Source organism: Oncorhynchus mykiss, chromosome 31 (genome assembly GCF_013265735.2).
Source record: "Oncorhynchus mykiss isolate Arlee chromosome 31, USDA_OmykA_1.1, whole genome shotgun sequence".
NCBI lineage: Eukaryota > Metazoa > Chordata > Actinopteri > Salmoniformes > Salmonidae > Oncorhynchus > Oncorhynchus mykiss.
In genome coordinates this window covers 8,893,786-8,917,583 of record NC_050571.1, presented here as the reverse complement: position 1 = coordinate 8,917,583, position 23,798 = coordinate 8,893,786, and the positions used below count along the sequence as shown (strand labels likewise).

The following is a 23,798-nucleotide window of genomic DNA, read 5'->3' as shown; positions in this document are numbered from 1 at the left end:
ACCTGCCTTGTTCAGGGGCAGAAGGACAGATTGTTACGCTGTCAGCTCGGGGATTCGATCTTGCAACCTTTCGGTTCCTAGTCCAACGCTCTAACCACTAGGCTACCCTGCTGCCGTGTACATGGAGATATGTACATATAACTAGGACTAAAGTGACAGATAGCAGATGGTAGCAGCAGGGTATGTCATATGTTTTTTTTTTTTTTTTATTGCAAAAAGGGTCAATGCAGATATTTACATAGTTAACCAAATAGCCAGACTAACTCTTTAGTAGTCTTATAGCTTGAGGGTAGAAACGGTTCAGGGTCCTGTTGGTTCCAGACATACAGTACAGTACGTAAGACTGGTTGATATGAACAAAAGGGACAGACAACGGACGCTGGAATGTTGGAGTTATTGTCAAAACCCCACCCGTTCTAAAGCTGTCAGACAAGCTATCATCCAAGACCTTTTTCAATAACAACATCCATTTCCACAGGTTCGTGAAATCAGAGGTCTGATCTCTCACAACGTCACAGGGAGGCTAAATGATCTACATGTATGGAATGTATGGATGTGTGTGTGGGTGTATGTGTGCGTGCGTGTGGTCTTGCACACAGAATGTAAACTACTGGGCAGGTTGGCAGTGTCCCATGAAGAGCTCTGCTCTGATTGGCTTTTAGCTGACAATCACATTTCCCAAAGGTGACATCATGGGTTAAATGCAAAACTACAAGAGGTTAAACAGATATGACTCTGAAAGTTGGCACTCTTACAAAAAATACATTTCCCTACAATTAACATTCAATAATTTCAACATTGAACAAAGAGATTTTATCTCATAGATAAGACTCAAACATATACGACTCTGAAAGTTGGCCCCACTTCAAAAATACCTATATTATCTCAATCAACATTGCATTATTTCAACTTTGAACATATTAGAGACAGAAAGTCTCTCTTGCAAAATAGAAGACAAAAAGTTGCATAAAAACAATAAAAGTGTGTAGAACAATGGATTCCAATGTCTTTGTTTACACTGACAAACCAGCTGTCTTCTCTACATCCCGTATTTCTTTAATCTGAGACAACAGCTGTCTTCTCTATATCCCATATTTCTTTATTCTGACACACCATCTGTCTTCTCCACAACCCGGCAATGAGTCTAGTTTACACGAAGCATAGATGTGGCACCTCTACAGTACTAATCATAGATGTGGCACCTCTACAGTACTAATCATAGATGTGGTACCTCTACAGTACTGATCATAGATGTGGCACCTCTACAGTACTGATCATAGATGTGGCACCTCTACAGTACTGATCATAGATGTGGCACCTCTACAGTACTGATCATTGATGTGTCACCTCTATAGAACCCATACACACCACTGGACCTATAGAACCCATACACACCACTGGACCTATAGAACCCATACACACCACTGGACCTATAGAACCCGTACACCCCACTGGACCTATAGAACCCGTACACACCACTAGACCTATAGAACCCATACACCCCACTAGACCTATAGAACCCATACACACCACTGGACCTATAGAACCCATACACCCCACTGGACCTATAGAACCCATACACACCACTGGACCTATAGAACCCATACACACCACTGGACCTATAGAACCCATACACACCACTGGACCTATAGAACCCATACACACCACTGGACCTATAGAACCCATACACACCACTGGACCTATAGAACCCATACACACCACTAGACCTATAGAACCCATACACCCCACTGGACTTATAGAACCCATACACACCACTGGACCTATAGAACCCGTACACACCACTGGACCTATAGAACCCATACACCCCACTGGACCTATAGAACCCATACACCCCACTGGACCTATAGAACCCATACACCCCACTGGACCTATAGAACCCATACACACCACTGGACCTATAGAACCCGTACACCCCACTGGACCTATAGAACCCATACATAGATATAGACCATCCTGGTCCCAGATCTGTTGGTGCTGTCTTGCCAACTAATGTTTGTGCAGTATGACAATGACCATAGGAGTTGTCAAAACAGCACAAACAGATCTGGAATCAGGCTAGCCTCGATAAGGCCTTTGGAAAGAACACCGGAAAGAGGAAAGAGATCATCTGGAAGGGTCATTGTCATTGGTAGGCCTAATCATTTATCTGAGAAAGAGGGCCTCAACGGACACTGGAAAGAGGGAGGTAGAAGGGATGTGACATCCTTCCTTTTCATTACCAGGGCACTAGGATAGGAAATTAGGACTTTCTCAAAGTGAAGGTTTGAGAACAAGGATGAAAACACAGAAACAAGTCACAGATTTTTAAGATTGTAGGGCCATGACTTTTTAACATCAAGCCTATGCTTAGGGTGCCGATCACTTTGAAGACAATGTGCATTAGGCTGGACTACTTCCAAATATGTATGGAACAGTAGGCTAAAACTATGGAGTTCATTGTATGTGTGAATAGGGGATTTTATGTAAGAGCCAATAACTGTTTATACATGCTGGAAATGTAGTTTCTCCACATAGACTGACGGTGTAAACGTTCACCAATGTGTAAGAGTTTATAAGTAGATGTGAAACTCCATATCCCCCATTAACAGTTATCTTTTAACAAATACAATCAACTAAAGTCTTAAGCCAAATATTTAGTTTTCAGTAGTAGTCTACTGTAGCCTAATACGCATTGTCTTGTGATCAGCATTTTATAGTGTATTTTTAGTGTATTTTTATAGGACTTGGCATTTGGAAAGTCATGCCCCAGCCTGACAATAAACAGGGAATGTGATTGTGGAGGCATAAGGGAAGTCATGCCCCAACCCTACTATAAACAGGGAGTGTGATTGTGAATGCATAAAAGTCTTTGCATAATAAACCCCCATAAAGCTGAAGCACGAGATGAGGGTAGGAAGGTAGGAGGACCAGACATCAGATGGGTAGGAGGACCAGACATCAGGTGGGTAGGAGGACCAGACATCAGATGGGTAGGAGGACCAGACATCAGGAGGGTAGGAGGACCAGACATCAGGAGGGTAGGAGGACCAGACATCAGGAGGGTAGGAGGACCAGACATCAGGAGGGTAGGAGGACCAGACATCAGGAGGGTAAGAGGACCAGACATCAGGAGGGTAAGAGGACCAGACATCAGGAGAGTAAGAGGACCAGACATCAGGAGGGTAAGAGGACCAGACATCAGGAGGGTAAGAGGACCAGACATCAGGAGGGTAAGAGGACCAGACATCAGGAGGGTAAGAGGACCAGACATCAGGAGGGTAAGAGGACCAGACATCAGGAGGGTAAGAGGACCAGACATCAGGAGGGTAAGAGGACCAGACATCAGGAGGGTAAGAGGACCAGACATCAGGAGGGTAGGAGGACCAGAGATCAGGAGGGTAGGAGGACCAGACATCAGGAGGGTAGGAGGACCAGACATCAGGAGGGTAGGAAAACCATACGTAAGGGGGGTAGGAGGACAAGACATCAGGAGGGTAGGAGGCCAAGACATCAGGAGGGTAGGAGGACCAGACATCTGGAGGGTAGGAGTACCAGACATCAGGAGGGTAGCAGGGCCAGACATCAGGAGGGTAGGAGAACCAGACATCAGGAGAGTAGGAGGACCAAACATCAGGACAGTAAGAGGACCAGACATCAAAAGAGTAGGAGGACCAGACATCAGGAGGGTAGCCAACCCCCCTGCTGGCCAGCAGATAGCATTCCCAAGTTCCAAATTGCACCATATTCCCTATAGTGAGCTTATAGGGAGGAGGAGGAGTACCAGACATCAGGAGGGTGGGAGGACCAGACATCAGGAGGGTAGCAGGGCCAGACAACAGGAGGGCAGGAGAACCAGACATCAGGAGGGTAGTAGGGCCAGACATCAGGAGGTTAGGAGGACCAGACATCAAGAGGATAGGAGAACCAGGCATCAGGAGGGTAGTAGGGCCAGACATCAGGAGGTTAGGAGGACCAGACATCAAGAGGGTAGGAGAACCAGGCATCAGGAGGGTAGTATGGCCAGACATCAGGAGGGCAGGAGGGCCAGACATCAGGAGGGTAGCTGGGCCAGACATCAGGAGGGCAGGAGAACTAGATATCAAGAGGGTAGGAGGACCAGGCATCAGGAGGGTAGTAGAACCTGACATCAGGAAGGAACGAGACCCAGACACCCGGATGGTAGAAGGGTAGGAGACCAGACATCAGGAAGGTAGGAGAACCAGACATAAGGGGGCAGGAGGACCAGACATCAGGAGGGTAGGAGAAGACATCAGGCAGGTAAGAGGACCAGACATCAGGCGGGTAGGAGGACCAGACATCAGGAGGGTTGGAGGACCAGACATCAGGAGGGTAGCAGGGCCAGACATCAGGAGGGTAGCAGGGCCAGACATCAGGAGGGTAGCAGGGCCAGACATCAGGAGGGTAGCAGGGCCAGACATCAGGAGGGTAGCAGGGTCAGACATCAGTAGAGTAGTAGGGTCAGACATCAGGAGGGTAGTAGGGTCAGAAATCAGGAGGGGTAGAAGGGTAGAAGGCCCAGACATCAGGAGGGTAGGAGGGTAGGAAGGCCAGGCATCAAGGGGTAGGAGGGCCTGACATCAGGAGGGTAGGAGAACCAGACATCAGGAGGGTAGGAGGGCCAGACATCAGGAGGGTAGAAGGGCCAGACATCAGGAGGGTAGAAGGGCCAGACATCAGGAGGGTAGGATAACCAGACATCAGGAGGGTAGGAGACCAAGACATCCAGAGGGTAGGAAAATCAGACATTAGGAGGGTAGGAGGATAGGAGGGCCAGACATCAGGAGGGTAGGAGGACCAGTCATCAGGAGGGTAGGAGGTAGAACCTTTTGAGAATATGGGGACCCATGTCAAATCTTTTTAGTCTCCTGAGAGGAAATAGGTTTTGTCGTGCCCTCTTCACGACTGTCTTGGTGTGCTTAGACCATGTTAGTTTGTTGGTGATGTGGACGCCAAGGAACTTGAAACTCTCAACCTGCTCCAATCCAGCCCTGCCGATGAGAATGGGGGTGTGCTCGGTCCTCCTTTTCCAGTAGTCGACAATCATCTCCTTTGTCTTGATCATGTTGAGGGAGAGGTTGTTGTCCCTGCACCATACGTTCAGGTCTCTGACCTCCTCCCTATAAGCTCACTATAGGGAATATGGTGCCATTTGGAACTTGGGAATGCTATTGGAGCAGGTTGAGAGTTTCAAGTTCCTTGGCGTCCACATCACCAACAAACTAACATGGTCTAAGCACACCAAGACAGTCGTGAAGAGGGCACGACAAAACCTATTTCCTCTCAGGAGACTAAAAAGATTTGACATGGGTCCCCATATTCTCAAAAGGTTCTACAGCTGCACCATCGAGAGCATCCTGGCCGGTTGCATCACTGCCTGGTATGGCAACTGCTCGGCATCTGACTGTAAGGCGATACAGACAGTAGTGCGTATGGCCCAGTACATCACTGAGGCCAAGCTTCCTGCCATCCAGGACCTCTATACCAGGCGGTGTCACAGGAAGGCCCTAAAAATTGTCAAAGACTCTAGCCACCCTAGTCATAGACTGTTCTCGGTACCGGAGCGAGCGGTACCGGAGCGCCAAGTTTAGGTCCAAGAGGCTTCTAAACAGTTTCTACCCCCAAGTCATAAGACTCCGGAACATCTAATCAAACGGCTATGCAGAATATTTGCAATATTTGCAGGTCAGGACAGGCGAGAGTTCCTAAACCAGGTCAGAGTCCAAACAGTACCAGGCGATAGGCAGGCTCGAGGTCAGGACAGGCGAGAGTTCCTAAACCAGGTCAGAGTCCAAACAGTACCAGGTGATAGGCAGGCTCGAGGTCAGGACAGGCGAGAGTTCCTAAACCAGGTCAGAGTCCAAACAGTACCAGGCGATAGGCAGGCTCGAGGTCAGGACAGGCGAGAGTTCCTAAACCAGGTCAGAGTCCAAACAGTACCAGGCGATAGGCAGGCTCGAGGTCAGGACAGGCGAGAGTTCCTAAACCAGGTCAGAGTCCAAACAGTACCAGGCGATAGGCAGGCTCGAGGTCAGGACAGGCGAGAGTTCCTAAACCAGGTCAGAGTCCAAACAGTACCAGGCGATAGGCAGGCTCGAGGTCAGGACAGGCGAGAGTTCCTAAACCAGGTCAGAGTCCAAACAGTACCAGGTGATAGGCAGGCTCGAGGTCAGGACAGGCGAGAGTTCCTAAACCAGGTCAGAGTCCAAACAGTACCAGGCGATAGGCAGGCTCGAGGTCAGGACAGGCGAGAGTTCCTAAACCAGGTCAGAGTCCAAACAGTACCAGGCGATAGGCAGGCTCGAGGTCAGGACAGGCGAGAGTTCCTAAACCAGGTCAGAGTCCAAACAGTACCAGGCGATAGGCAGGCTCGAGGTCAGGACAGGCAGAGTGGTCAGGCAGGCGGGTTTGGCATCAGGACAGGCGATGGTCAAAACCAGGAGGGCTAAGAAAAAAGAGACTGGGGAAAAAGAGCTAGGAAAACCGCTGGTACTGGCACAGAGAGACAGGAAAGACAGGGATAAATACACCTGGGATAATAAGCGACACCTGGAGGGGGTGGAGACAAGCACAAGGACAGGTGAAACAGATCAGGGCGTGACAGGTACCCCCTGTATATACAGTTGAAGTCGGAAGTTTACATACACCTTAGCCAAATACATTTAACCTCAGTTTTTCACAATTCCTGACATTTAATCTTAGTAAAAATCCCCTGTCTTAGGTCAGTTAGGATCACCATGTCAGAATAATAGTAGAGAGAATGATTTATTTCAGCTTTTATTTATTTCATCACATTCCCAGTGAGTCATAAGTTTACATACACTCAATTAGTATTTGGTAGCATTGCCTTTAAATTGCTTAATTTGGGTAAAACATTTCAGGTAGTCTTCCACAAGCTTCCCACAATAAGTTGGGTGAAATCTGGCCCATTCCTCCTGACGGAGCTGGTGTAACTGAGTCAGGTTTGTAGGCCTCCTTGCTCGCACACGCTTTTTCAGTTCTGCCCACAAATGTTCTATAGGATTGAGATCAGGGCTTTGTGATGGCCATTCCAATACCTTGACTTTGTTGTCCTTAAGCCATTTTGCCACAACTTTGGAAGTATGCTTGGGGTCATTGTCCATTTGGAAGATCCATTTGCGACCATGCTTTAACTTCCTGACTGATGTCTTGAGATGTTGCTTCAACATTTCCACATAATTGTTCTACCTCATGATGCCATCTATTTTGTGAAGTGCACTAGTCCCTCCTGCAGCAAAGTACCCTCACAACATGATGCTGCCAACCCCGTGCTTCACGGTTGGGATGGTGTTCTTCGGCTTGCAAGCCTCCCCCTTTTTCCTCCAAACATAACGAGGGTCATTATGGCCAAACAGTTATATTTTTGATTCATCAGACCAGAGGACATTTCTCCAAAAAGTACAATCTTTGTCCCCATGTGCAGTTGCAAACCGTAGTCTGGCTTTTTTAAGGCGGTTTTGGAGCAGTGGCTTCTTCCTTGTTGAGCGGCCTTTAGGTTATGTCGATATGGGACTTGTTTTACTGTGGATATACAGTGAGGGAAACAATTATTTTATCCCCTGCTGATTTTGTACATTTGCCCACAGACAAAGACATGATCAGTCTATAATTTTAATGGTAGGTTTATTTGAACAGTGAGACAGAATAACAACAAATAAAATCCAGAAAAACGCATGTCGAAAATGTTATAAATTGATTTGCATTTTAATGAGGGAAATAAGTATTTGACCCCCTCTCAATCAGAAAGATTTCTGGCTCCCAGGTGTTTTTTATACAGGTAACGAGCTGACATTAGGAGCACACTCTTAAAGGGAGTGCTCCTAATCTCAATTTGTTACCTGTATAAAATACAACTGTCCACAGAAGCAATCAATCAATCACATTCCAAACTCTCCACCATGGTCAAGACCAAAGAGCTCTCCAAGGATGTCAGGGACAAGATTGTAGACCTACACAAGGCTGGAATGGGCTACAAGACCATCGCCAAGCAGCTTAGTGAGAAGGTGACAACAGTTGGTGCGATTATTCGCAAATGGAAGAAACACAAAAGAACTGTCAATCTCCCTCGGCCTGGGGCTCCATGAAGATCTCACCTCGTGGAGTTGCAATGATCTTGAGAACGGTGAGGAATCAGCTCAGACCTACGCGGGGGGATCTTGTCAATGATCTCAAGGCAGCTGGGACCATAGTCATCAAGAAAACAATTGGTAACACACTACGCAGTGAAGGACTGAAATCCTGCAGCACCCGCAAGGTCCCCCTGCTCAAGAAAGCACATATACATGCCCGTCTGAAGTTTGCCAATGAACATCTGAATGATTCAGAGGACAACTGGGCGAAAGTGTTGTGGTCAGATGAAAACAAAATGGAGCTCTTTGGCATCAACTCAACTTGACGTGTTTGGAGGAGGAGGAATGCTGCCTATGACCCCAAGAACACCATCCCCACCGTCAAACACGGAGGTGGAAACATTATGCTTTGGGGGTGTTTTTCTGCTAAGGGGACAGGACAACTTCACCGCATCAAAGGGACGATGGACGGGGCCATGTACCATCAAATATTGGGTGAGAACCTCCTTCCCTCACGCAGGACATTGAAAATGGGTCGTGATTGGGTATTCCAGCATGACAATGACCCAAAACACACGGCCAAGGCAACAAAGGAATGGCTCAAGAAGAAGCACATTAAGGACCTGGAGTGGCCTAGCCAGACTCCAGACCTTAGTGGGACTAAGTCCCTCCTGAGATGTGTGCAACCCTGGTGGCCAACTACAAGAAACGTCTGGTACTCCTACCCTCCAGATGTCTGGTCCTCTGTGAATGCCAACAACGGTTTTGCCACCAAGTACTAAGTCATGTTTTGCAGAGGGGTCAAATACTTATTTCCCTCATTAAAATGCAAATCAATTTAGAACATTTTTGACATGCGTTTTTCTGGATTTCAAATAAACCTACCATTAAAATTATAGACTGATCATTTCTTTGTCAGTGGGCAAACGTACAAAATCAGCAGGGGATCAAATACTTTTTTCCCTCACTGTAGATACTTTTGTACCTGTTTCCTCCAGAATCTTCACAATGTCCTTTGCTGTTGTTCTGGGATTGATTTGCACTTTTCGCACGAAGGTACGTTCATCTGTAGGAGACAGAACACGTCTCTTTCATGAGCAGTATGACGGCTCCGTGGTCCCATGGTGTTTATACTTGCGTACTATGCACAAAGTAGATGTCCTAACCGACTTGCCAAAACTATAGTTTGTTAACAAGAAATGTACAACCTAAGTGTATGTAAACTTCCGACCTCAACTGTAGCCTCGCTATTGTTATTTTACTGCTGCTCTTTAATTATTTGTTACTTTTATTTTTACAAAACATTTTGGAGGTATTTTTCTTAAAACTCCATTGTTGGTTAAGGGCTTGTAAGTAAGTATTTCACTGTAAGGTCTACTACACCTGTTGTATTCAGCATTTCACTGTAAGGTCTACTACACCTGTTGTATTCAGCATTTCACTGTAAGGTCTACTACACCTGTTGTATTCAGCATTTCACTGTGAGGTCTACTACACCTGTTGTGTTCAGCATTTGACAAATAAAACTTGATTTGATACTGTACTATTTTTGACCAGGACCCATAGGGGAATAGGGTGCCATTTGGGGGTGCCATTTGGGAAGGATCCATTGTTCTCAGAGACTGAGTGATAACTCTCTGGAAGGGTAACACATTGTTTTATATTTCCCTCTGGTCACAACAGAGGATCCAGCTTACTGTACAGTGTTTTCCTCATTTATAGTCTTTGATTTAGTGTTGTATTAATATTTAGTATCTACGTAGTGTTAAATAAGTGACATTAAATACTAGCGGTACGTTATATTTCCACTTACCTCGTCCCCAGGCACATTCTGGAAGTTTATAGACGTGAGGGGAGAGTGTATACAGGAAGTTTATAGACATGAGGGGAGGGTACATTCAGGAAGTTTATAGATATGAGGGGAGGGTACATTCAGGAAGTTTATAGACATGAGGAGAGGGTACGTAGAGGAAGTTTATAGACATGAGGAGAGGGTACGTAGAGGAAGTTTATAGACATGAGGAGAGGGTACGTACAGGAAGTTTATAGACATGAGGAGAGGGTACATTCAGGAAGTTTATAGACATGAGGAGAGGGTACAAACAGGAAGTTTATAGACGTGAGGGGAGGGTACAAACAGGAAAGAGAATATACATGCAGGGCTTACAGGAAATCATAAGCAGTTAAACACTAACAAACAGTTTGCAGGAGTAAACAGAACTTGTAAACTCTTCTTGCTTTCTATTTCATATCTTTGTTATAGGGGAAGGAACACTGTGAGAGTTATAAAACACAACTTGTGTCCAAAGAGTAATCAGGAATGAGGACACAAAGAGTGGATTTCCAACTGCAGACTGACTGGTCAACATCAGAAAGACTAGGTACTAACATATCCATCATGTAATCAACGGTTAACCTCTACTGCCATCCTGGGGCCATCCTGTGAAACTGCAAAGATTCAAATCCTGGACACCTTGATTGCGCAATACAGTAATGCATTTCAGAAAACAAAGGACTTAGCAAAATATATGATATTATTTTATTGAAACAAAAAAATGTTTTTACAGTGAAATATTGACCAACATAATGCTGATTTGTTACAGTAGTAAGCATGTCATTTCTAAATAATCAAGGTGCAATTTTTTCGTGTTGATTCCTTAAGACTTCTTTACTTGCTAACCATTTCATTAGAATAATTATGCACTTACATTCCTTACAACACTTTGATTGGTTATAGAACAGGATTAGCCTATTGGTACGGTATTATATGAGGGGGGGAATTGATTGGCTGCTTTCATTCCATTTCCCTTTGAAACATCACACAGTCCCACCTGATTCGCAGATCTCCTTTCCAGCAGGTCTATTTAGGCACTTTGTACATGTCAACAACAAAACACCTTCAGAAAAAAAAACAGATCAATACACCCTCAACAGGAAGAACAACATATTCCCAGGGGTCGTAAAATCAGAAGTGTCACCACCCTCAACAGGAAGAACAACATATTCCCAGGGGTCGTAAAATCAGAAGTGTCACCACCCTCAACAGGAAGAACAACATATTCCCAGGGGTCGTAAAATCAGAAGTGTCACCACCCTCAACAGGAAGAACAACATATTCCCAGGGGTCGTAAAATCAGAAGTGTCACCACTAGCAACAGGAAGAACAACGTATTCCCAGGGGTCGTAAAATCAGAAGTGTCACCACTAGCAACAGGAAGAACAACGTATTCCCAGGGGTCGTAAAATCAGAAGTGTCACCACCCTCAACAGGAAGAACAACGTATTCCCAGGGGTCGTAAAATCAGAAGGGTCACCACTAGCAACAGGAAGAACAACATATTCCCAGGGGTCGTAAAATCAGAAGTGTCACCACTAGCAACAGGAAGAACAACGTATTCCCAGGGGTCGTAAAATCAGAAGTGTCACCACCCTCAACAGGAAGAACAACGTATTCCCAGGGGTCGTAAAATCAGAAGTGTCACCACTAGCAACAGGAAGTAGCATTACGACCCATAGAACCAAAAATGATGACACAGTAAGCATCAGCTAGAAACGACTGTCACAATTAAAACTCCTAAAACTACTAGTTATGTGACCAGTACCTTACCCTGGGTAAAAGCCGATGACCAATAGCAGCATACCCACGGCCATTCAACCTTGAGAAGAAATCAAATAAAAATAATTCTGAATAAAAAAAGACAGTGTAAAACATTATGAAAAATAATCATAATGGTTCTGACAAGTTCATAGCAGTACAGTAGCAAGCCATGCAAAATCACTCAACTTAACTGTTTTACCTGAAAGTGAGTCTGAATCGTATCCTTAAACTACAGTACCACTACAGTAGCAGCTCAGTTACTGCTTGTTTGGTACAGGGCCAGTATCCACAAAGCGTTTTAGAGTACTGATCTAGGATCAGGTCCCGGTCTCTTATTCATTACGATTGTAAAGGTAAAACTGATCCTAGAGCAGCACTCCTACTCTGAGAGGCTTTGTGTATACAGGCCCAGTTGTCAATTGGCACTTTGATGAGATGAGAAGAGATGAGAGCAGAAGTTCCCTTCAGAATAAAGAAGACAAAATGTCAGTACACCAGCTCATTGAATGGTAGATAATGTTCCCTGTGTCCACCATTTAGGGCAGAGAAGGTAATTTATCCACCATTTAACTAGAGTGGGCAGAGAAGGTCATTTATCCATAATTTAGTTATTAGAGTGGAAAGAGAAGGTAATTTATCCATCATTTAGTTATTAGAGTGGACAGAGAAGGTGATTTTGAGGCAGCCCAGCTCTTTCCCCATAGCTCCCAGCACTCCTTGTACTCTGTAGTATCCGTTGGTCAGCCAGTAGGGCAGGTCAATGTCATGGAGGTAGAAGTCTGACTCTGGTAGTGTGTATGCCCCCTTAGAACAGACAGGAAATAGAGGTTTCAACCAATACACTTCCACTTCATCCCAAATGGCATCCTATACCCTATAAAGTGCACTACGTATGACCAAGGCCCATAGGGCTCTATTCAAAGGTAGTGCACCATGGTCGAAGTATATACAGGGATAAGGTGTCATTTGGGACACAGCCTTTGAGTGAAGCATGTTTTACTGTATAGAAAAGGTATGCACCCTCAGGAGAGAGAAAATAAGTCATTTGAACACAGTAGACATTGAGTAAACAGAAGAAAAACGTATCCTTGAGGAAAAACAGAATGAGTACTGAGCAACAGAACACTAAGTGCACATGGCAACAGAACACTAAGTGCACATTGGAAACAGAACGCTAAGTGCACATGGCAACAGAACGCTAAGTGCACATGGCAACAGAACGCTAAGTGCACATGGCAACAGAACGCTAAGTGCACATGGCAACAGAACGCTAAGTGCACATGGCAACAGAACGCTAAGTGCACATGGCAACAGAACGCTAAGTGCACATGGCAACAGAACGCTAAGTGCACATGGCAACAGAATGCTAAGTGCAAATGTTCAAAACATTCAGAGAACGTTTTGTTGTTAGGCTAGCTGCTGTTCAACAAACAGCACTCTGTTACCAATCATTCACAGTGCTATCAACGGACATTCACTACATTGCACTGATGAGGATAGGAAAGAGGGAAGTAGCCTAAGCGGTAACCACTGAATAACAGGTACGTTCTACATCACATACCATGTAGGAAGGAGGGTTGTGTTCAAAAGGCACCAAATGGAAGAAAATGGACAGATATGCCTATAGAGGGACCAGGAACAACCATGATCATTTTTCATAGCAAAATGGTTTCAAATTATTGTGCCCTAATGAACACTACCACAAACTCGAGACTCACAGCTTTAAAGGGACAGTGGCAGGGGATGGACTACAGTATAGACTCACAGCTTTAAAGGGACAGTGGCAGGGGATGGAGTACAGTATAGACTCACAGCTTTAAAGGGACAGTGGCAGGGGATGGAATACAGTATAGACTCACAGCTTTAAAGGGACAGTGGGCAGGGGATGAACTACAGTATAGACTCACAGCTTTAAAGGGACAGTGGCAGGGGATGGAATACAGTATAGACTCACAGCTTTAAAGGGACAGTGGCAGGGGATGGAATACAGTATAGACTCGCAGCTTTAAAGGGACAGTGGGCAGGGGATGAACTACAGTATAGACTCACAGCTTTAAAGGGACAGTGGGCAGGGGATGGAATACAGTATAGACTCACAGCTTTAAAGGGACAGTGGCAGGGGATGGAATACAGTATAGACTCACAGCTTTAAAGGGACAGTGGCAGGGGATGCCGTAGGTGTGAAGAGGTTCAGGACAGTCCTGTCCTGGTGGTATCAGCAAGTTGAGCAGGTCACAGCCGTCTGTGTAATGGCAGCTCCCTATCTCTTCCAGACATGGGACCGTGACCCAGAACCCTGCCACCTCCTTCTCCAGGGTCACATTCACCTAAAAGAGAAATATATAGGGCCAGTTAAGTGGGATGTCTGGAAAAACATTGTAGGCTACAGTAACAGTGCACCTATCCACAAGGTAGGCCATCACAAGGTTACATTTACCTATGGACAAAATACTGTTATTTAACTACTGTTTGACTTTTGACTGGCCAATATGCATCCTAAATAGGACCAGGATGTTATGAAAAACAAAGTATCAATAAAATAACAAGTGTCAATAAAACGATATTTTACAGTTGTACCACCAAGCGTGGCCAGGTTACCTAAAGAGGAGAAAATCAGACCAGCGCCATGATGTTTTAAAGCCGTGTCTGATGCCGAGATATTCTTGACTTGAACATTGTGCCCTAGTCGTTTACAGCAAAGAAGAAACTGTTATATTCTTCCCTTGCAATGATGTCACCATTGGAATTCTGCAATGTTAGAAAGAATTCTGGGTAGGCTATTACTGCCCTACCAAGCTAAAAGGCAGTAACTGCTCATTTGGTCGAAAATTAGTTAATGTCATTTTTGTTACATTAAATACATGCTTAATCACGTGGACAAGTATCCTGCCTCTATTGTATTGTGTTCAGGAGAAAATAGGGGGTCATGTTAGCAGTAACTGTATAAAGTTACTGTGAAACCAAGGTAAATAAAAGCCATTTTTCTCAGTTCCACGCTATGAGCAGTTACTGCCTTTTTACTTGGTAGGAAAGGAAAATTATAATCTGGCACTGTGATCTAAGAAATTGATTTCCAAGAAGAACAATTAAGTCACTCTTCTATGTGTAACAGTATAACTTTACACCGTCCCCTCGCCCCGACCCGGGCATGTCCCTGGCTATCCGTAGATAAAAAAAAACAAGCAAATTCTACCTGGTTTGCTTAATATAAGGAATTTTAAATGATTTATACTTGTACTTTTACTCTTGATACTTAAGTATATTTTAGCAATTACATTTACTTTTGATACTTAAGTATATTTAAATCCAAATACTTTTAGATTTTTCCTCAACTAGTATTTTACTGGGTAATTTTCACTTTTACTTGAGTAATTTTCTATTAAGGTATATTTACTTTGATTAACTATGACAATTCGGTACTTTTTCCACCACTGCCAGCTACCTAAACAAATCAGTATACTTCATAAGTAATCAAATAGCATTCAAGATCTCATTTGAGCATTTTAAGAGGAGACCCTTGGTGCATGCTTAGTACTAACAGCGAGGGGAGCGGCCAGCTCGACCGTTGTGTTCCCGGATGCACTGGCCGTTAGGTCCCCTGGAACTGTGATGGGGTCCGGGGACAGGGTCAGGGTCTTCAGAACCGCTGGGTCGTCTGGCTTACCGCAGTTCTCCCATGAGAACCCAAAGATCTGTGCAATAGTATTGAATAGTCTATGTTACTATACCATACATAATGAATTGATAGCGTAGGTTACTGAACAACATTTTAATACATTTACAGATATTTCACTCGCCTTTGCAGAATATGCCGTGCGCGTTTTCTCGAAATCCAAAGCGTCATTCACCTGCATTACAATGCACAGTGTTATCACAGCAGCAATACAGTTCTTCATTGTGCTAATCTACTCTACAGCAGAACTATAAATAATTACGGTTAATTCAAAATAACAGCAGAAATCGCGTAAACTAAGATTATGCGCGTTTTAAAAAGAATCGGTAACGACTGTGTCATAACACTTTGTGAGGCAATGCGGCAAAGATTTGTTTTCACATTTCAGTCCCACTTCCGTGTTTATCAACGCAAACTGGACGCTCGTCACGTGACAGACTCCATAAAGCGGGCGCAAATGTCAACGGACAAATCTTAATTGTTTCTTTCGCGCCCTCGCTCCTCTCTCCTTCTTCTCAAAACTCATTGTAGGAGAAAGTCAGATGGGCGGGATCTCTGGCTCTCTCATCCAATGGGGTTTGAGAAGGAGACGAGTGGAGAGAAGACGCGAGGAATTAAACAGTTGGGATCTTCCCACAGTCAGAAGTTTATTTACCAGATGCGTTAGAATATAAATATATTTACCAGATGTGTTAGTTTTCGTAATCAATTTAATCCCTCACTTGATACCTCCAATCAGGAAATAGGTCTTAATTCTTTAGATTGATCAATTGTGATACAGGCTTTTGTGAACAAATCGAATCCATAGCCAGTCCCCAGCATAAAGACAATTCAGTGGTTGCCAGATTTAGTTCTAAAAACAGTAGCCAAACATCTCAGCAAAACACCCATCCATTAGTATCCAATCCAGGTTCCAAAACAAGCATATAGCATTGCAGCTAAACCCATTGGATAGGCTTCAATCAATCAATCACATTTATTTATAGAGACCTATTTACAACAGCAGTTGTCACAAAGGCCTATACAGAAACCGAGCCTAAAACCCACGAGAGTAAGCAACGCAGATGTAGAGGCTTAATTGGTTGCTAGCCTGAGGCACTGCCTTTTGAAGACAACGTTTACACATATCTAGGTAGCTGGCCTATAGTTACAGTAGCAAACTTGTCAACGGACAGCATCTTGTTCTGCAGTACTGTTAATCTGCTTCCCACCACCAGATGGTGGTGTCGTCTTTATTTCCTCACCTCCCTGTGAACACCACGGCATGGCCTACTCTCAGAGATTTGACATCGTAGACAACGCTGAAAGCAAAGTCCAGCAGTGTCTTGCACAAGTTGCTTTGAATTTAAATGTTAAAATCCTTTCAGTGTTATTTTCTGATGTTATAACACTTTAGTAGTGTTTTTGTCAGTCATATAGCCTATACCTAGTCAGTCATATAGCCTAAATGTCATGCACTGACAACATTTATCCCAGATAGGCAAAAGATTGAAAAGTTCTACAAGCTGACCAGGTTAATATTCTACAGATGCATTAAGATATTTCTAGCAATGCAGCTCATGCAAACAGCCATTGGATGAATGTAACATGCAGCGCCCTCTACACACACGCTGATTTAAATATATTCTGGTGGGACAGCTAATAACCCTGAGACAGCATAGTGACAGGGCCTGTGGGACAGCTAATAACCCTGGGACAGCATAGTGACAGGGCCTGTGGGACAGCATAGTGACAGGGCCTGTGGGACAGCTAATGACAGGGCCTGTGGGTCAGCTAATAACCCTGGGGCAGCATAGTGACAGGGCCTGTGGGACAGCTAATAACCCTGGGACAGCATAATGACAGGGCCTGTGGGACAGCATAGTGACAGGGCCTGTGGGACAGCTAATAACCCTGGGACAGCATAGTGACAGGGCCTGTGGGACAGCATAGTGACAGGACTGGTGGGACAGCTAATAACCCTGGGACAGCATAGTGATAGGGCCAGTGGGACAGCATAGTGACAGGACTGGTGGGACAGCTAATAACCCTGGGACAGCAGAATGACATGGCCTGTGGGACAGCATAGTGACAGGACTGGTGGGACAGCATAGTGACAGGGCCTGTCGGACAGCTAATAACCCTGAGACAGCATAGTGACAGGGCCTGTGGGACAGCATAGTGACAGGACTGGTGGGACAGCATAGTGACAGGACTGGTGGGACAGCATAGTGACAGGGCCTGTGGGACAGCTAATAACCCTGGGACAGCATAGTGACAGGGCCTGTGGGACAGCATAGTGACAGGGCCTGTGGGACAGCTAATGACAGGGCCTGTGGGTCAGCTAATAACCCTGGGGCAGCATAGTGACAGGGCCTGTGGGACAGCTAATAACCCTGGGACAGCATAGTGACAGGGCCTGTGGGACAGCATAGTGACAGGGCCTGTGGGACAGCTAATAACCCTGGGACAGCATAGTGACAGGGCCTGTGGGACAGCATAGTGACAGGACTGGTGGGACAGCTAATAACCCTGGGACAGCATAGTGATAGGGCCTGTGGGACAGCATAGTGACAGGACTGGTGGGACAGCTAATAACCCTGGGACAGCAGAATGGCATGGCCTGTGGGACAGCATAGTGACAGGACTGGTGGGACAGCATAGTGACAGGGCCTGTCGGACAGCTAATAACCCTGAGACAGCATAGTGACAGGGCCTGTGGGACAGCATAGTGACAGGACTGGTGGGACAGCATAGTGACAGGACTGGTGGGACAGCATAGTGACAGGGCCTGTGGGACAGCTAATAACCCTGAGACAGCATAGAGACAGGACTGGTGGGACAGCATAGTGACAGGGCTGGTGGGACAGCATAGTGACAGGACTGGTGGGACAGCATAGTGACAGGACTGGTGGGACAGCATAGTGACAGGACTGGTGGGACAGCTAGTAACCCTGAGACAGCATAGTGACAGGGCCTGTGGGACAGCTAATAACCCTGAGGCAGCATAGTGACAGGGCCTGTGGGACAGCTAATAACCCTGGGACAGCATAGTGACAGGGCCTGTGGGACAGCTAATAACCCTGAGACAGCATAGTGACAGGGCCTATGGGACAGCTAATAACCCTGAGACAGCATAGTGACAGGGCCTGTGGGACAGCTAATAACCCTGAGACAGCATAGTGACAGGACTGGTGGGACAGCATAGTGACAGGACTGGTGGGACAGCATAGTGACAGGGCCTGTGGGACAGCATAGTGGCAGGACTGGTGGGACAGCATAGTGACAGGACTGGTGGGACAGCTAATAACCCTGGGACAGCATAGTGACAGGGCTGGTGGGACAGCATAGTGACAGGACTGGTGGGACAGCATAGTGACAGGGCCTGTGGGACAGCTAATAACCCTGGGACAGCATAGTGACAGGGCTGGTGGGACAGCATAGTGACAGGACTGGTGGGACAGCATAGTGACAGGGCCTGTGGGACAGCATAGTGACAGGACTGGTGGGACAGCATGGTGACAGGACTGGTGGCACAGCTAATAACCCTGGGACAGCATAGTGACAGGGCCTGTGGGACAGCTAATAACCCTGGGACAGCATAGTGACAGGGCTGGTGGGACAGCATAGTGACAGGACTGGTGGGACAACATAGTGACAGGACTGGTGGGACATTATAGTGACAGGACTGGTGGGACAGCTAATAACCCTGGGACAGCATAGTGACAGGGCTGGTGGGACAGCATAGTGACAGGACTGGTGGGACAGCTAATAACCCTGAGACAGCAGAATGACAGGGCTGGTGGGACAGATAATAACCCTGAGACAGCATAGTGACAGGGCCTGTGGGACAGCTAATAACCCTGAGACAGCATAGTGACAGGGCCTGTGGGACAGCTAATAACCCTGAGACAACATAGTGACAGGGCTGGTAGGACAGCATAGTGACAGGACTGATGGGACAGCTAATAACCCTGAGACAGCATAGTGACAGGGCCTGTGGGACAGCTAATAACCCTGGGACAGCATAGTGACAGGGCTGGTGGGACAGCATAGTGACAGGACTGGTGGGAAAGCATAGTGACAGGACTGGTGGGACAGCATAGTGACAGGACTGGTGGGACAGCATAGTGACAGGACTGGTGGGACAGCTAATAACCCTGGGACAGCATAGTGACAGGGCTGGTGGGACAGCATAGTGACAGGACTGGTGGGACAGCTAATAACCCTGAGACAGCAGAATGACAGGGCTGGTGGGACAGATAATAACCCTGAGACAGCAGAATGACAGGGCTGGTGGGACAGCTAATAACCCTGAGACAGCATAGTGACAGGGCCTGTGGGACAGCTAATAACCCTGAGACAGCATAGTGACATAGCCTGTGGGACAGCTAATAACCCTAAAACAGCATAGTGACAGGACTGGTGGGACAGCATAGTGACAGGACTGGTGGGACAGCATAGTGACAGGACTGGTGGGACAGATAATAACCCTGAGACAGCATAGTGACAGGGCTGGTGGGACAGCATAGTGACAGGCCCTGTGGGACAGCTAATAACCCTGGGACAGCATAGTGACAGGGCTGGTGGGACAGCATAGTGACAGGACTGGTGGGACAGCTAATAACCCTGAGACAGCAGAATGGCAGGGCTGGTGGGACAGATAATAACCCTGGGACAGAATAGTGACAGGGCTGGTGGGACAGCATAGTGACAGGACTGATGGGACAGCGAATAACCCTGAGACAGCAGAATGACAGGGCTGGTGGGACAGCATAGTGACAGGACTGGTGGGACAGCATAGTGACAGGACTGGTGGGACAGATAATAACCCTGAGACAGCATAGTGACAGGGCTGGTGGGACAGCATAGTGACAGGCCCTGTGGGACAGCTAATAACCCTGGGACAACATAGTGACAGGGCTGGTGGGACAGCATAGTGACAGGACTGGTGGGACAGCTAATAACCCTGAGACAGCAGAATGGCAGGGCTGGTGGGACAGATAATAACCCTGGGACAGCATAGTGACAGGGCTGGTGGGACAGCATAGTGACAGGACTGGTGGGACAGCTAATAACCCTGAGACAGCAGAATGACAGGGCTGGTGGGACAGATAATAACCCTGAGACAGCAGAATGACAGGGCTGGTGGGACAGCATAGTGACAGGCCCTGTGGGACAGCTAATAACCCTGGGACAACATAGTGACAGGGCTGGTGGGACAGCACAGTGACAGGACTGGTGGGACAGCTAATAACCCTGAGACAGCAGAATGGCAGGGCTGGTGGGACAGATAATAACCCTGGGACAGCATAGTGACAGGGCTGGTGGGACAGCATAGTGACAGGACTGGTGGGACAGCTAATAACCCTGAGACAGCAGAATGACAGGGCTGGTGGGACAGATAATAACCCTGAGACAGCAGAATGACAGGGCTGGTGGGACAGCATAGTGACAGGACTGGTGGGACAGCATAGTGACAGGACTGGTGGGACAGCATAGTGACAGGACTGGTGGGACAGCATAGTGACATGGCTGGTGGGACAGCATAGTGACAGGGCTGGTGGGACAGCTAATAACCCTGAGACAGCATAGTGACAGGACTGGTGGGACAGCATATTGACAGTGCTGGTGGGACAGCATAGTGACAGGGCTGGTGGAACAGCTAATAACCCTGAGACAATATAGTGACAGGACTGGTGGGACAGCATATTGACAGGGCTGGTGGGACAGCTAATAACCCTGAGACATCATAGTGACAGGACTGGTGGTACAGCTAATAACCCTGAGACAACATAGTGACAGGATCTGTGGGACAGATAATAACTTTGAGACAGCAGAATGACAGGACTGGTGGGACAGCATAGTGACAGGGCTGGTGGGACAGCATAGTGACAGGACTGGTGGGACAGCATAGTGACAGGGATGGTGGGACAGCTAATAACCCTGAGACAATATAGTGACAGGACTGGTGGGACAGCATATTGACAGGGCTGGTGGGACAGCTAATAACCCTGAGACAGCAGAATGGCAGGGCTGGTGGGACAGATAATAACCCTGGGACAGCATAGTGACAGGGCTGGTGGGACAGCATAGTGACAGGACTGGTGGGACAGCGAATAACCCTGAGACAGCAGAATGACAGGGCTGGTGGGACAGCATAGTGACAGGACTGGTAGGACAGCATAGTGACAGGACTGGTGGGACAGATAAAAACCCTGAGACAGCATAGTGACAGGGCTGGTGGGACAGCATAGTGACAGGCCCTGTGAGACAGCTAATAACCCTGGGACAACATAGTGACAGGGCTGGTGGGACAGCATAGTGACAGGACTGGTGGGACAGCTAATAACCCTGAGACAGCAGAATGGCAGGGCTGGTGGGACAGATAATAACCCTGGGACAGCATAGTGACAGGACTGGTGGGACAGCTAATAACCCTGAGACAGCAGAATGACAGGGCTGGTGGGACAGATAATAACCCTGAGACAGCAGAATGACAGGGCTGGTGGGACAGCATAGTGACAGGACTGGTGGGACAGCATAGTGACAGGACTGGTGGGACAGCATAGTGACAGGACTGGTGGGACAGCATAGTGACATGGCTGGTGGGACAGCATAGTGACAGGGCTGGTGGGACAGCTAATAACCCTGAGACAGCATAGTGACAGGACTGGTGGGACAGCATATTGACAGTGCTGGTGGGACAGCATAGTGACAGGGCTGGTGGAACAGCTAATAACCCTGAGACAATATAGTGACAGGACTGGTGGGACAGCATATTGACAGGGCTGGTGGGACAGCTAATAACCCTGAGACAGCATAGTGACAGGACTGGTGGTACAGCTAATAACCCTGAGACAACATAGTGACAGGATCTGTGGGACAGATAATAACTTTGAGACAGCAGAATGACAGGACTGGTGGGACAGCATAGTGAGGGCTGGTGGGACAGCATAGTGACAGGACTGGTGGGACAGCATATTGACAGGGCTGGTGGGACAGCTAATAACCCTGAGACAATATAGTGACAGGACTGGTGGGACAGCATATTGACAGGGCTGGTGGGACAGCTAATAACCCTGAGACAGCATAGTGACAGGACTGGTGGGACAGCTAATAACCCTGAGACAGCATAGTGACAGGATCTGTGGGACAGATAATAACTTTGAGACAGCAGAATGACAGTGCTGGTGGGACAGCATAGTGACAGGGCCTGTGGGACCGATAATAACCCTGAGACATCAGAATGACAGGGATGGTGGATTGATATAGCTCTGTTCAGCCTTGAGGTTGACAATCCTCATGTTGTCATGGGAAAACTCATTAATACAGTAAATGAACTGCTGTTAGCCTTCAGATCACACTGCCAGTGTGTAAAAGTCCCTCTTCAGTCTTCCCTCAGCATGTGTACATGCAACAGAAGTATCAGAACAGGTCATGTCCCTGTCTCATAGGCTATTCTCAGCTTCATGCCACTATGGGTGAAACTACTTTAGCATGTCTAGATCTGGAAATGAAATGGGAATAAAATTATGTTTTCAAGTAAGAATGTAACACAGTGTACTAGGACTGGTAGGGCTGGTAGGGCTGGTAGGGCTGTAACACCATGTACTAGTGCTGGTAGGGCTGGTAGGGCTGTAACACCATGTACTAGGACTGGTAGGGCTGGTAGGGCTGGTAGGGCTGTAACACCATGTACTAGTGCTGGTAGGGCTGGTAGGGCTGGTAGGGCTGTAACACCATGTACTAGTGCTGGTAGGGCTGGTAGGGCTGTAACACCATGTACTAGGACTGGTAGGGCTGGTAGGGCTGGTAGGGCTGTAACACCATGTACTAGTGCTGGTAGGGCTGGTAGGGCTGGTAGGGCTGGTAGGGCTGTAACACCATGTACTAGGACTGGTAGGGCTGGTAGGGCTGGTAGGGCTGGTAGGGCTGTAACACCATGTACTAGTGCTGGTAGGGCTGGTAGGGCTGGTAGGGCTGTAACACCATGTACTAGTGCTGGTAGGGCTGGTAGGGCTGGTAGGGCTGTAACACCATGTACTAGGACTGGTAGGGCTGGTAGGACTAGTAAGGCTGGTAGGTATGGTAGGGCTGTAACACCATGTACTAGGGCTGGTAGGGCTGGTAGGGCTGGTAGGGCTGTAACACCGTGTACTAGGACAGGTAGTCCTGGTAGGGCTGGTAGGGCTGGTAGGGCTGTAACACCATGTACTAGTGCTGGTAGGGCTGGTAGGGCTGTAACACCATGTACTAGGACTGGTAGGGCTGGTAGGGCTGGTAGGGCTGGTAGGGCTGTAACACCATGTACTAGGACTGGTAGGGCTGGTAGGGCTGGTAGGGCTGTAACACCATGTACTAGTGCTGGTAGGGCTGGTAGGGCTGGTAGGGCTGACAGGGCTGTAACACCATGTACTAGTGCTGGTAGGGCTGGTAG

The 23,798-nt window shown here is 47.1% G+C and overlaps 2 protein-coding genes and 1 long non-coding RNA gene across 3 annotated transcripts in view; all 3 read right to left on the bottom strand.

Annotated features, from left to right (window-relative positions):
- LOC110504364 (coiled-coil domain-containing protein 69) overlaps positions 1 to 15,819 on the bottom strand; it is a 35,886-nt gene extending 20,067 nt beyond the window's left edge. The window contains exons 1-3 of the mRNA XM_036969765.1: positions 15,504 to 15,819; positions 15,246 to 15,398; positions 13,851 to 14,033 (exon numbers count right to left, since the gene is read on the bottom strand). Of these exons, the coding sequence (XP_036825660.1) occupies positions 13,851 to 14,033; positions 15,246 to 15,398; positions 15,504 to 15,602 (435 nt within the window). The 5' untranslated portion in view covers positions 15,603 to 15,819. The remainder of the gene's footprint in view (positions 1 to 13,850; positions 14,034 to 15,245; positions 15,399 to 15,503) is intronic.
- On the bottom strand, positions 137 to 4,864 carry LOC118946014 (extensin-1-like). Its single transcript, XM_036969764.1, has 2 exons — positions 1,566 to 4,864; positions 137 to 1,403 (listed from the first exon to the last, which is right to left on the bottom strand). The coding sequence occupies exon 1, from the start codon at positions 4,146 to 4,148 to the stop codon at positions 2,760 to 2,762; it is 1,389 nt and encodes a 462-aa protein (XP_036825659.1). The 5' UTR covers positions 4,149 to 4,864; the 3' UTR covers positions 137 to 1,403; positions 1,566 to 2,759.
- On the bottom strand, positions 10,625 to 13,834 carry LOC118946016. The gene is made up of 2 exons (XR_005041148.1): positions 13,472 to 13,834; positions 10,625 to 12,510 (listed from the first exon to the last, which is right to left on the bottom strand). It is a non-coding gene; the product is annotated as an uncharacterized LOC118946016 (long non-coding RNA).
- Positions 15,820 to 23,798: the final 7,979 nt, after the last annotated feature.